This window comes from Oryx dammah, unplaced genomic scaffold (genome assembly GCF_014754425.2).
Source record: "Oryx dammah isolate SB20612 unplaced genomic scaffold, SCBI_Odam_1.1 HiC_scaffold_2, whole genome shotgun sequence".
Lineage (NCBI taxonomy): Eukaryota > Metazoa > Chordata > Mammalia > Artiodactyla > Bovidae > Oryx > Oryx dammah.
Genome location: NW_024070186.1, coordinates 86165089 through 86177568, shown reverse-complemented (window position 1 = coordinate 86177568; position 12480 = coordinate 86165089). Strand labels below are relative to the sequence as shown.

General features: G+C 49.4%; 1 protein-coding gene across 1 annotated transcript in view; it reads right to left on the bottom strand.

The window, feature by feature from the left end:
* Positions 1–723: 723 nt before the first annotated feature.
* Positions 724–12480, bottom strand: part of MUC4 (mucin 4, cell surface associated) — a 48498-nt gene continuing 36741 nt past the window's right edge. The window contains 11 exon segments of the mRNA XM_040250079.1: positions 724–1175; positions 1177–1360; positions 2194–2356; positions 4114–4352; positions 4438–4502; positions 5858–5931; positions 6319–6498; positions 7423–7582; positions 9300–9352; positions 9355–9471; positions 10987–11124. Coding sequence (XP_040106013.1) covers positions 1128–1175; positions 1177–1360; positions 2194–2356; positions 4114–4352; positions 4438–4502; positions 5858–5931; positions 6319–6498; positions 7423–7582; positions 9300–9352; positions 9355–9471; positions 10987–11124 — 1421 coding nt within the window. The 3' untranslated portion in view covers positions 724–1127.

The following is a 12480-nucleotide window of genomic DNA, read 5'->3' as shown; positions in this document are numbered from 1 at the left end:
TACCCTATGGCTACACTTGATTGGATTAGGGATGGACAACTGACATAAGCTGGACCAATCAGATTCTCTTTCTCTTTATGGGTTTGGGATAAGACCAAAAGGCAACTATCTAGTTTCTGCATAGAGTTTGAACTGAGGTGCTCTAGACACAGGACGTGTGGACCAGTTGTTGCTGGAGTTGTTCTGTCAGATATGGATAAAATTTTGCCTGCTAAGAGAGAAGGAAGGGGGTGGAAATTGATCAGGTTCCTGGGAACAAGCAGAATGAAGCTAAGGAACTTTGGGATGGAGCAGCTCAAAAGCTCTGACTGGGGCCCAGGAAAGGACAAAGAAAGTGTATCATGGGTTTGGGACCTTAGATCTAAGGATGGAGTGGCTCCTGGAAAGGGAGCTGTCATGATTCAATCCTTCCTCCAGGGAACACAGTCAGCAGCAGACCAGAAAGGCAGGGAGGGGTCCTCGGAGAGAGTTGGGGATACTCCTTTTTGGGGTATCTCCACCATCCTCCTCAGAGGGCCAGGCCTTGACTTGTGTTGTGGGGAGGGGAAGAAAGTGATATGGAAGCTGAAGAAAAGATCCAGATCTGGGCTGGAGCAACCCAACTTCCCAACATGGGGTAACTGAGGGCTGAAGCAGGACTGAGTCCAATTGACCTCTGCTCCCTCCACCCTCTGTGCCAAGACCTTCAGCCACCAGAGGAAAATCATGCATGAAACCCATGACTTTGGAAACAGAAAAAGCCAGAAGGATTTTATTTAAATAGGCTTTAATTAGAAGTGAACTGGAGAGTTTTGTATGCAAATGTATTCTGGTTTTTAATTTAGAGCCATCACCTCATCAACTCTGATATGTGACTGCTGTGTTTCAGTAGGTTGGTGTCCTCTCCGTGGGTAGGTCTGCGAGAGAACCCATCTATTTATATAGTAGATCTTTATGACCTCTTCCTCTCAGCCTCTGTGTCTTCTGTACTGACAAGGTGTGCTCTTGACTTTATTATTCATTCCCATTAATCATTCTTGAAGAATAATGAATCATCCTCAGTCATCTTCCTTTTTCCAGTATCCCAAAAGCACGATGCCTGAAAGTGTGTGCAGGTGAGGCTGGGGTGGGTCCGGAGGTAAGGTATCCTAGGCCACAGCCGCCCGTGTTCGTGTTTGGGGCAAGGCCTCAGCTCTCGGAGTCCAGCGGGTAGGAGAAATGGGCCCAGGAGCCCCGGAAACGCAGGATCACAAACACCGTGACCCCCAGCAGCAAGATGGTGCCCAGGGTCCCGAAGAGGATCCCGAAGAAGGCTCCAAGTTTCATGCTCAGTTGCTCACAGCGCTTGCCCCAGGGCGTGTAGATGGAGGAGGGCACACAGCTGGGGATAGAGAAGGGGGACGCGGTCAGCAGGGGAGGAGGCTAGCGCTGATCCTCCTGATCCCTCCTCTCCTGCCAAGGAGGAGGTTTTCCAGGCAGGCTGGGTCCCCCTCTAGGGGATGGGTGGAGTCAGCCCTGTTTCCCAGCTGATGGAAGACCACTGGGCAACCCAGGCAGCCGTGGAGTGAATTCACAGATGGCCCATTCCACCTGGACCGCAGGGAGGGGGCGGGGCTGGCCGCAGGTGAGCAGGCGCAGACAAAAACCCAGCCCTGCCCCTAGCCCTCCATGGACCGGATGCAGAGCGGGCTGAGTGTGTCTGCAAGTGGGGACAAGCGAAGACGCTCTTGTGATAAGAGGGCCCGGGTGGCGCTGCCCTTCTCCTTAGTAGGCCTTTGGCTCATTGCACTCCCCTCACTACTGGTGATGAAGTAATAGGACAAAGGGCGCCAGTTTGAGAGGACCACCCTTGAGTGGTAATCTTAAGGAGGGCCGGGTCTAGACCTAAGACAGAGGGTTCCGTTTCCACCAGGAGATAGCAGGCTGTCCACCCAAGAAGTTAAATCATGTGTAAGGGTTTGATTTGGAGCCCGGATCCTGCTACTTAACTTACTGGGTTTCTTATCCTCTCTAAGCTGCAGTTTTCTCATCTTTAAAATGGGCATAATACCCCCCGGTCCCCCAGTAGCTGGTCTGAGTTGCAGAGGTAACATATTATCTTTATTCTCCACCCAGTGTGGGACTCACACATTTTTTTCCATCTCCCCTTTTCTCTGATCCCCGTTCTCTCAGCGGCAAAGGGAATCGTCCTAATTGTTAGACACCATGAGGTACCTGCAGCGGGGCCCATCTGGCAGGTGCTGGCACTGGCCTCCATGCTTACAGTAGCCCTGACTGCAGGGGGATACGCAGGTGAAGCCACCCTGGGGGCTGTAGACCAGGCTGTAGTCCTTGTAGCCATTGCATTGCAAGTAAGTTGCCAGCATGCTCACATTCACTGGGGTAAGACACAAGTGAACATGGAAAACAACCGATTAACAGCAAGCCTATACCTTTTCGATGAAGAATTGCATGTTAAGGCACTTATCCTGAGACATAATTGAAAACCACAGGAAAACTACATATGTTCATGGAGGTTCAGAGCAGCATGGTTTATAAGAGCAGCAATGCTTCATGAGAGTGGTTTTGTTAAACAAAGCATATTGTGCAACTGATAAGCTCCAGATATGCATCGGTTAAGAGCGTATGCTGTGAAGTCAGCCAGACTGAACTGAAACTCAAACTCTACTGCTAACTAGTTGTGTGATTTAGGAGAAATTTCTTAACTCATTCAACCTCAGTTTCCTTATTTTTAAAAGGAAACTACCTTGCTTAGATGTTTAAATGTGATAATATATGCAGAGTACTCAGTAGGTACCTGACACAGTAACCCTCAATAAATGGTCACTATTAGTATAACATTCTGTTTAAAATATAGCACGTATGTTATAAAATATCAAATGGAATGTGTATACAATAGACAAGGCATTCAGTTCAGTTCAGTCGCGCAGTCGTTTCCACTCTTTGCGATCCCATGAACCGCAGCACACCAGGCCTCCCTGTCCATCACCAACTGCCCGAGTCTATCCAAACCCATGCCCACTGAGTCGGTGATGCCATCCAACCATTATGTTCACAATTACTTGAGTATCGAGGAGGTTATCAAACATTAGGCATGACTTGATCCTTTTATCGTTAAAAAAAATAAATAAATTGATATGTGTGAAGGTTCCTATGCATACAAGAAAGTTAAAAAGAATATGCGCAAAATGGGTTTGTCTCTGGGGTTTGGGATTAGGGGTGATTTTTTTTTCTTTTTGTTAATCTGTGTTTCCTGAAGTTTCTATAATAAACATATTGTACTTGTATCGTAAAAATTGTGGGGGTTTTGTTTATTTTTGCTACTGAAAGTCAATCCCCCATCCCCAAACACACACACACACACATAGCAGTTTGGAGGATTTCAAATTTTTGCTGCTGGGAGGGAGGAGGCTTAGCCTGGATTCTAGAAGAAGCTTTTATTTGATCCAAGTAACAGCAGCTTCTGTTGGGTTTGGCATAGTCCCTGCCAGTTTCTGCCTGACTTCAAAAAATAGGGTGAGCTATTTCTTTCCTTCTCTGGCAAGTTTGCCAACCTATCTTATCCCTGTTCCAGCATAATTAGGGGCTGTCAGAGTTGAAAGGGACCTCGGAAATCCCATCTTATTTTCCAGGTTGGGGTACTGAGACCTGGATTGGGGATGGCTTTTGCAGAGGGTCACACTTTTTCAGGAAGGGAGTCTCTGCCCATGGGCCAGGTCTCCAACTTTCAACTTACTGTCTCCAGTTGGGGGTCAAAGGCAGAAAGAATGTCTTTGTTTATGTTTATAAAGTGCAAATCATTTAACCAAATCATTAACAGTTTTAGAGAGAGAAAAACCTTGGCAGTGATGGAAAGCAGCAGCTGGGGATTATACACACGGGGACTCACCAAGCAGTACTTTGTGCTCCTGTTCTTGAATCTAGAAAGCTAGTGGGTAAAATGTTCCCAATTTTTCTCAAAAATTACAAACAGCAACAACAACAAAAAAACTAAATTGACTTGCTTCTTATCTGTGGCCCACTGTGGAATACATTTCAGCTATGGGTTTGTGTGGGCTGCAGACCTGTGACAGGCTCTCACTGCCTACCTCCCCCCTCACCTATCCCAGGAGCTATCCCCCAGATAGTACTCACAAGCCATCACACTGTACACATCCTTCCTGGAGATGGAGTGGAAGGCCACGTTGTTCCTGGGCCCCCCACTTCTCTTCCCCCTCATCTGGGGAGCCGGGGGTAAGAACGCCTTCACCGCTGCATCCAGCAGCCGGTTGTTCAGGAAGTCAATGACAGGGCCCTCAGGGAGGTACTGGAACTCAGAGATAATGTTCCAGTGGTGAAGGGAGCTTCCTGAGGCTGGTGCTGTTGAAGGTTTACTGTATGGGAGGGGCACAGTGAGGGGCCGAGAGGAGAGGAGTTTGGAGGGGGACCCGGGGACCAGGCAGGGACCGTCCCGCTTACGTTTGATCCACTTGTCTGTTCCAGAGAAAGGCCCACAATTCTAGGTTCTTCAATCTATAGGCCACCTAGGGCAGAGATGGGGGTTGGGTGGGGAGTGGAAGCAAGGGTGAGGCCCAGTCCACAGAGGAGACCCTTCCCACTTCAATGAACTTATTCATCCCTGTCTCTCTCTCTCTCTCTTTTTTTTTTTTGGTGGAGCCCCTCGGCTTTCAGGAATTCAGTTCCCTGACCAGGGATTGAACCCAGGTCACAGTGTGAAAACTCGGAATCCTAACCACTAGGCCACCAGGGAACTCCCTATTTCCTTCTTTGAATATGAGGACACTGGACCACCAGAATGTTTCTCATCATTTCTTCATCCCTGCACCCCAGCTTAGTCTGGTGACTGGCACACATCCCTGCTTAATAGAAGTTTGTTGGTGAGTGAAGGACTTTCAATGAATAGCCCCTAACTTGCCTCTAATTCCTGACTTACCCATTCATTCTCTCCCCACCTGTATAATGAACATCGATTATATTTAGCCAGACCTAGGGGCCAGGTGCGTGGGATATTAGTGTGATTTAGGAACAATCCATTCTCAAAGGCCATAGTGTGGCTCAGTAGACAAATGTCAACAGATTTTACCAGAGTGTAGAGTGCTGTAGTAGTAATAGCAGCAGTAATAATTATTTGGATAATGTTTTTTAACACGTTGTATTCTAGGCACTGAACTGAGCACTTTACATAATCATTTAAACCTTCATACAAACCACTGACCTAAGTACTATCATCATTTCTATTTTTACAGATGGAAGATCAAATAATTTGTCTAATCATTATACCTGCTCTAGTGAGTGGTAGTACCAGGATTTGAGCCCAGAAATGGCAACCTACTCCAGCATTCTTGCCTGGAGAATCCCATGGACAGAGGAGCCTGGCGGGCTGCAGTCCACGGGGTCACACAGAGTCGGACACGATGGAAGTGACCAAACAGCAGTGGCAGCAGGACTCGAGGGCCTCAGTAACAACTACTGTGCCTGTGCCTGTGACTGGGCAATGGGCTAGGGCATGGGAGCCAGGAAGAGAACGTCCCTCAGGGAAGTCAAGGAAGGTTTCCTGGATGTGAAATGCCCTCTCTGTTTCTTCCATATAATATCCAAGTGCAGGTCCCAAGGGATGCCTAGAAGGAGAGGCTGTGTTGACCCAGTCACCTTGGACTCTATTCGTTGAGAGTTGGCCATTCCACCCCACTTGGAAATCTTCATCCTGGGCCTTCCTGCCTTCTTCACCCTCAGCCTTCCCTGGAGCAAGGCGCTCCTGCCTCCTCTGGCAGTAGAATCCAGATGGATGTTGAGACTCAGAAGGCACAAGCCAGGGCTAAAACCTTACCTGAACCTGCCAAGGCCTGCCCCCCACCCAGAGCTGGCCTGCAGCACTGACCGAGGCGTTGACATCTGCTTGGGAGGCATTTTCGTCTTCAATGAGCGAGAGCTGGATGATCCTTAAAGGAAGCTCTGGAGATGGGAAAAGCAGATTCATAATCGCCTCACAGGTTTACCTAGCCCAGAGAGACCACCCTATCCTACACTGACAGAAGGTCACAGAAGAGGCGGCCAAGTCTGCTGACCCTCACCCTAGTGCACGCTGGAAGACGGTCAAGGTTCCCCTGACTTGTGCTGAGCTGTGAGGTCACCTTCAATCTTTTCTCAGCAGACCGCTCAGGCCAGGGATTCCTGCTGTGACAGTTGCCGCCCAAGCGCTCCCATAGCCTACAATCTACCACCACCTGAGGGAAATCTGGAGCTCTGTCCTGTGGGTTTGAGGGATTTAGCTGGCTCCTCGAGTCCCCCAACTTCACCCAAGGCAAGAGAAGTGGGGATGAGAGAGGATCTGGTCTTAACCCTGATGGACGGTTGGAGTGAAATTGTTCCCAGCTAGGAAGCAGCGGGCGTCGGTGAAGGCTGAGGGGCAGGTGCAGACGGGCTGGCAGCCCTGAGTGTGGGAGACGGGGCAGAGGCCGTTGTTGTAGCAGTATTCCTCAGGGCAGGACTTGTTCTGACAGAGGAAGGGTTTCTCCAGAGCTGCAGGGGGAGCCGAGAGGTCAGCAGCACCACACCAGGCACCACCGGGCAGGCCCCAGCCCAGGGAAAGCTGCTCCCAGGACAGGCTAGGTTTCTTTCTCGCAAAGCCCGCTTAAACTATGTTTTGTTTGTGGGCCACTCTGAACCCCAAACTATCCTTCTTTTTCCAGACATTTCTTTGCCAGGCAACCCTTTTTTTCTCTGCTAGGTAAGGGTTCTCTTACATCCGCTGAGGGAATGGAGTGTTTATCAGACCCTCCCCATCAGGAAAGGACCCTCTTCCAGGAAAGCCCACCAGCCCGTTTTCTTCACTTCTGTCCCCTTTTCTGCATTTATGAGGCTGTGGTTTCACCCTCTCTGGTCTCTGCTCTGAATATGTAGTGGTCTCTAGATTTCACTGGGGTGCTTCAGGGGCTTAGTGGCCACCTCTCCGTGATGTCCTCAGTGACTGGTGGCTCAGAGGTCAAGGAACAGATGGTGGGAGGAGAACTCAAAGGGAAGATGAGGCACCCATGCTGCCAGATGCCCACAGCAGCCCCTGCCCCCAAATGTCCTGAGACCCTGGGCCTGGCATATCTGAAAATCCCCAGGAGCCTGAGGGCCCACCGCCACTGGCTTCTGGTTCCCCAGATGCTGCTGGAAGTCTCCTCCCCTCTCCAGGCCGTCTTCAGTCTCTTGCCCTGGGTTTCTCCCAACAGTGCCTCAGGAGCTGCTCTGACCCCTCCCCCAGGCTTGTACAACCTCTTCTGCTTCAGCTTCACACCTACAATACCCACGTCACCTCTTTACCATACCTACCTGCACTGAACATTCTAAAGACTCACTGGAAAGTGGGAAGAAATGGTTTGCCCAGCTGTGTTAGGCCCTCCCTCAAGATGTTGCCTGTCCCCAGAACCTCCTGCCAAGGCCTTGTTCCCAGCTCACAAGCACAGTGACGTCCATCCCCAGCCAGGTTCGGGGGGCAGGCCTCGCAGCCCTTCCCGGAAATGCACTTCACATTTGGGAAGCACTGCTCATCACAGGGGTCCTTGGAGTAGTTGCAGTAGCGGCCGAAGGTATTCCCATCGCACTTGCAGTCCGCTGTCTAGAATGGGTTGCTGATCACTGGACGGCCAAGGAGCTGGACCATTAAGGGTTTCTGGCGTGTTGCTGTAACCCACCCTGTTGGTCTGAAAACCCATGGATCCCAAGTCCTTGTCTTAATTATGTTGGTATCCAATGACCACCTTCTCGAACAGGCCCTGGGCCCACCCAACCCTGTCAAGGGCAGGCTGTCCTCCAGGCCTTTCGGCCTCCCTGGACCATCCTGAGCTCTGTGCCCAGCCCCTGCTCCAGGGTCCCAGCCTCTTCCCTCTCACAGCAAATCCCCTTGCCTGAAATCCTTCCTGGAGTAAGATGGTGGCTAAAAAAATATTCTCCCATCTCTGGAATACTGGATCCCAGATAAGCCCGTTTGCTGCTCTCCCTTCCCTCGCTGACTCCCACCCAAGAAGGAGACTCGCTGCTGAGCATGGTGAGAGCAAATGGTAACTGGAACAGGGCACAGCAAGGGGAACCAGGCAGATTCTCAGCAAGTTCACGTCTCTCTTTTCTATCTCCCCTACTAGATGACGCTCGAAAGCTCCCTGAAATGGAACCTTTCAACACTTTCTACTGTCAAGACTAGAGATCTTGGGATATCTAAAATGCTGTATGGATTTTAATCTCTCCCCCTTCCCACCCACCCCTAATCTGTATTTTTTTCATTGTCTGCCTTCTGGACTCCTCTACCTCGGTCCCTTTGAGTGGGGATTCTCTGCTCATGCCTCGGGAGGAGGGTGTGTCTGTGTAAGATGCGAAAGAGGTGGTGGGTGGTAGAGTACTGCCAGCCAAACACTTTCCTTTCTGGCTCCCCTCTAAAAGTGACAAGAGAAAACAAAAGAGATGGGGCCAAATTCACGGCTTAGGCCAGGTATCTTGGCTAGAAACTTGAATGGAGAAGGATTTTCTCCAAACTGCTAAAGAGATGCTTCTTTCAGTTGGAAAGTGAAGTTGCTCAGTCATGTCCGGACTCTTTGCGACCCCATGGGCTGTAGCCTACCAGGCTCTTCCATCCATGGGATTTTCCAGGCCAGAATACTGGAGTGGGTTGCCATTTCCTTCTCCAGGAGATCTTCCTGACCCAGGGATTGAACCCGGGTCTCCCTCATTGTTGGAGGAAGAGAGTAAAAGGGGAAAAAAGTTTTGGGAGGGGGACTAAGATCAGAGGGGATCTGTCCTTCTCTCTTCCCCAAACTGTGAAAATGACTCCCCCTCCCCCCACCAACCCCCATCAAAAAAAAGTGGCTATGCAGTGTTTCTACGCAGATGGGACCCTAAGCCAACTTACAGGAGATTTCTTTTGTCTGAGCAAAGCGCAGAAGCCATGGAGCCTGAAGGGAGGGCCCATGGAGCTGGGATGTGTGTAGACTCAGGCCCAGGGACTGCATAGGCACCTTCCTACCCCACACTTCACTGTCTTATTCCAGAACCATGGAGCTGGAAACAACTGGGAAACTCCAAGAAAGCCTGAGGTGGAAGTTTCCTACCAACCTGGCTGAATGGGAGCTGGGAGATAAAAATTCAGTTGAGCTACAAGCATTAAAGAAAGTTCTTTCATATACTTTCGTAAGTTTGTGACCCGAGGTTGGTATCTGCTCCACTCACTACCCTCCTCCCAACACACACCTGACACAAAGGGGCTGAAGGACAACACCCTTTCAATTCCTACTTCCTTTCCCCTCCACAGGGAAGCTCCCCCTACTCCAGTGTCTAACACTCACCTCCAGGGAGGAGTTGCTCACCCAGCTGGTCTGGTTGTACAAACACTGCCCTTGCACTCACAGACCACTGTCCTTGGCTTCAGTACAGATGACAAGCTTCCCTGGTCACTGCTTGCTAGAATCTCCAGAGTAAATGGTTCCAGCTGCTTTGGCGTCCATGGCAATGTCCATTCTCTGTCCCAAGGAAGACAAGATCGTTGAGAGTTGGGAGCCCCATCTGCTCTGCTGTCTGATACCTCAGGTGTGGACGCTGGATTTCCCCCACCCCTCTCAGACCACCCCTCTGATCTTCTGTGGCATTTCCTTGAGCAAGGTTAGTTTCCTGGGGTGGTCCTGATTACGCTCCAAACTGGAGGTGGCATCAGCCCATCTCAGTGGTTGTGGGGCAGCACTCCACAAGCAGAAGGCAGTTGCCCACCCCCCCTTGCAGAGACCCCTGGGCTAGCACCAGAATGGCTCATCAGGAGGGGGACGGAGGATGAAGGCCAGGATCCTCCCAACACTTGCTCCCCACCTCCCAACACTTCCCCAGGCTAAACTGCAGGCCAAACTGATTTCAGCTTCACGGCAGCCCCACCCCCACCCTGACTTCACTGCCCTCATCTCCTAGAATTTTGGCCAGCCAGCTTCAGACAGCAGACTACAGTGAAACACTGCTACTTGTCAATAAGGACTCTTCTGACCCAACCTGTCTTGTGTTTTTAAGAACGTCTCCTGAAAACAGTAGATTGAGAAGAGCTGATAGTAGGGAACAGACGAGTGTAACTTCCAGGCTGTCGGTCTTAAGGATAGGAGCCAAGTGGGCGGGAAAACTTCCTGGTGCCATTAATTTGACACCTGGGAGGATGCCATGTAGAGCAACAGGGACTGCCAAAGCAGTCCCTTCTTATGCACAGAGAAAGAAAATGAGTCAGAGACGTGTTCAGAGTTCAGAATAAGGTCCCTAAGGGCTTTGGTTTAGCAAAGAACAGTCACCAGCTTAATTAGTGCTGGCAGCAGAAGGCAAGCTGCGTGCCGTGGGCTTTGACTCTTTTTTCTTTTCCTTTGGCCATGCTGCACAGCTTGTGGGATCTTAGTTCCCCAACCAGGTTTGAACCCAGCCCCATGGCAGTGAAAGTGTAAGTGCTGAGTCTTAAACACTGGACTGCCAGGGAGTTCTCTGGGCTTTGACTCTTGAGCCAGATCATGGTTACGGGCCTGAACCGGGGTCTTCACACCATTCCTGTGAGAGAAAGATGAAGCTTTTCTCGGCCCAAGCACAGAAAAGCAGACAAGGAGAGACAAAGTGAGGTAAACAGGGTTGACAAACATAAAAATAGTGAGAAATGGACCAGATAAAGGTTTTGTATTTCCTTAAATCTTGTTCCATGTGATATCCTTCTTTTAATGGATAGGCAATGTTTTAAATTTAGTACCTGTTAATTGACACATTTATTCTAATAATTTGTTGATTACATGAAGATGATAACATATTTCAAGACTGAGATGAAACGAATCTTTGAATGAGTTCTATATGCCCAGAGGGGGGCAGGGCACCTATTTGAATTATAGCGATCATTCCTAAGAAATGCTGGTCCTGGATATTCCAGTGAAGAAGTGACATGAAGTTGCACAGGATATAATTATGCAAAATTACCCAAAGTTTGACTCTGACTTTATCCACTAACCCCCAGCCAAATGTTCTTACCAAAGAGCTTAAAGTCCGTGCTGTTTTCTCTGAGGGTGAATGTGATGTCCTTAGCGTTGCTGGTGTAATTAACCACTGTGGTCTGTCCCATGTAGGCTTTTATCACATCAGGACCCTTGATAGAGGCTGGGTACTGATCTGAGACACAAAGAAGTGATGTGGGGTTTAAGGCAGGATACTCCCTTACCTTCTGGGCCATCTCTTTTCAGTCCTCTAGCAAAGGGAGGCATTCCTCAGGCTGGGACCCATCTCCAGAAACAGGAGTTAGTCTGTGCACCAGCTCACAAACCCATGAAGATCAGGCTGCGATTGTATTGCCCAACCTTCTCCCGAGACAGGATTTATTTCAAGTTCTTTCCTGATCAGAATGCTATGCCGGGTGTAATATGAAGTGAATCAGAGGACAGCGTTGTTCAGACTATTAAGGAGTTTTACACTTGGAAGAGGACTGAAAACCATGAGGATAACGTCATGGGCATTGTGTTTGTCAGGAGTAGAAAGGGAGTGTAACCTTTTCACCAGTCTCTGTGTTTTGGAGCCCTGCTGTTTCCATTTCATTGTTCATTCATTCATTCAGCCAGTCACTTAACAAATATTCATTGAGCACCTACTCTATGGTTGGCACTGTTCTACGTAGTAAGAATGCTGCAAGAAACAAATAATAAAAAAAGATACCTATGAAAATTAGAAAATATATTAACTAATAGATAGTTATAGATGCTAAGGAGGAAAAACAAAACAGGGAAGGCAAATAGGAAGTGTGGGTGAATGTGAAATTTTAGACAGGTTAGCCAAGAAAGGCACTGCTGAGAAGATGACATTTGAATAGAAACTGGAAGGAGGTGAGGGGTGCCGGGCACCTGGGGTAGCCTGCCGGGCACCCTGGGGCAAAGCGTAGCAGGCAAAGAGAACTGCACGTGCAGTCTGAGTTGGTAGTGTTAGGCAGGTAGAATAGGGAAAAGGAGTCCAAAATGGCGGTGGCTAAAAGACAAGAAAGGGAAAAGCCCGCGAAAATAGAACAGAAGAAGGTCCGAGGACCGGAATAAGGACCTCAGGTAAAACAAACAACCCTCCTGGCTGGCCCAGTTTACATAGGACAGGCCCAGGGAGAGAGAAACATATAAATAGAGGAGCCAAAGCTAGCTCTCCCTCTCTCTCTCTCTTTCCCCCAAGTGCTGGGGAGCTCTTCTCGTGCCTTTGGATCAACGTGCCCTCACGTCTCAAAAATGGATTTTCCTGCTATCTTCTAAATAAAATAGAGCTGTAACACTGATTTGTCTAAGAGCTATAACAAGACCTGAGAGCTGTAACACGGTCTGTCCAAAACCTGAGAGCTGTGACACACTGAGGGGGCTTTACTGTCCATCACTCCAAATCTCTGTTGTGACGAGACAAAGAGCCAAGGAACATACACTCGCGTGACAGTAGGAAGCCAGGCATGTCTGAGGAATACAAAGAAGCCAGTGGGGCTGGTGTGCAGGGAGTGGGGCTGGA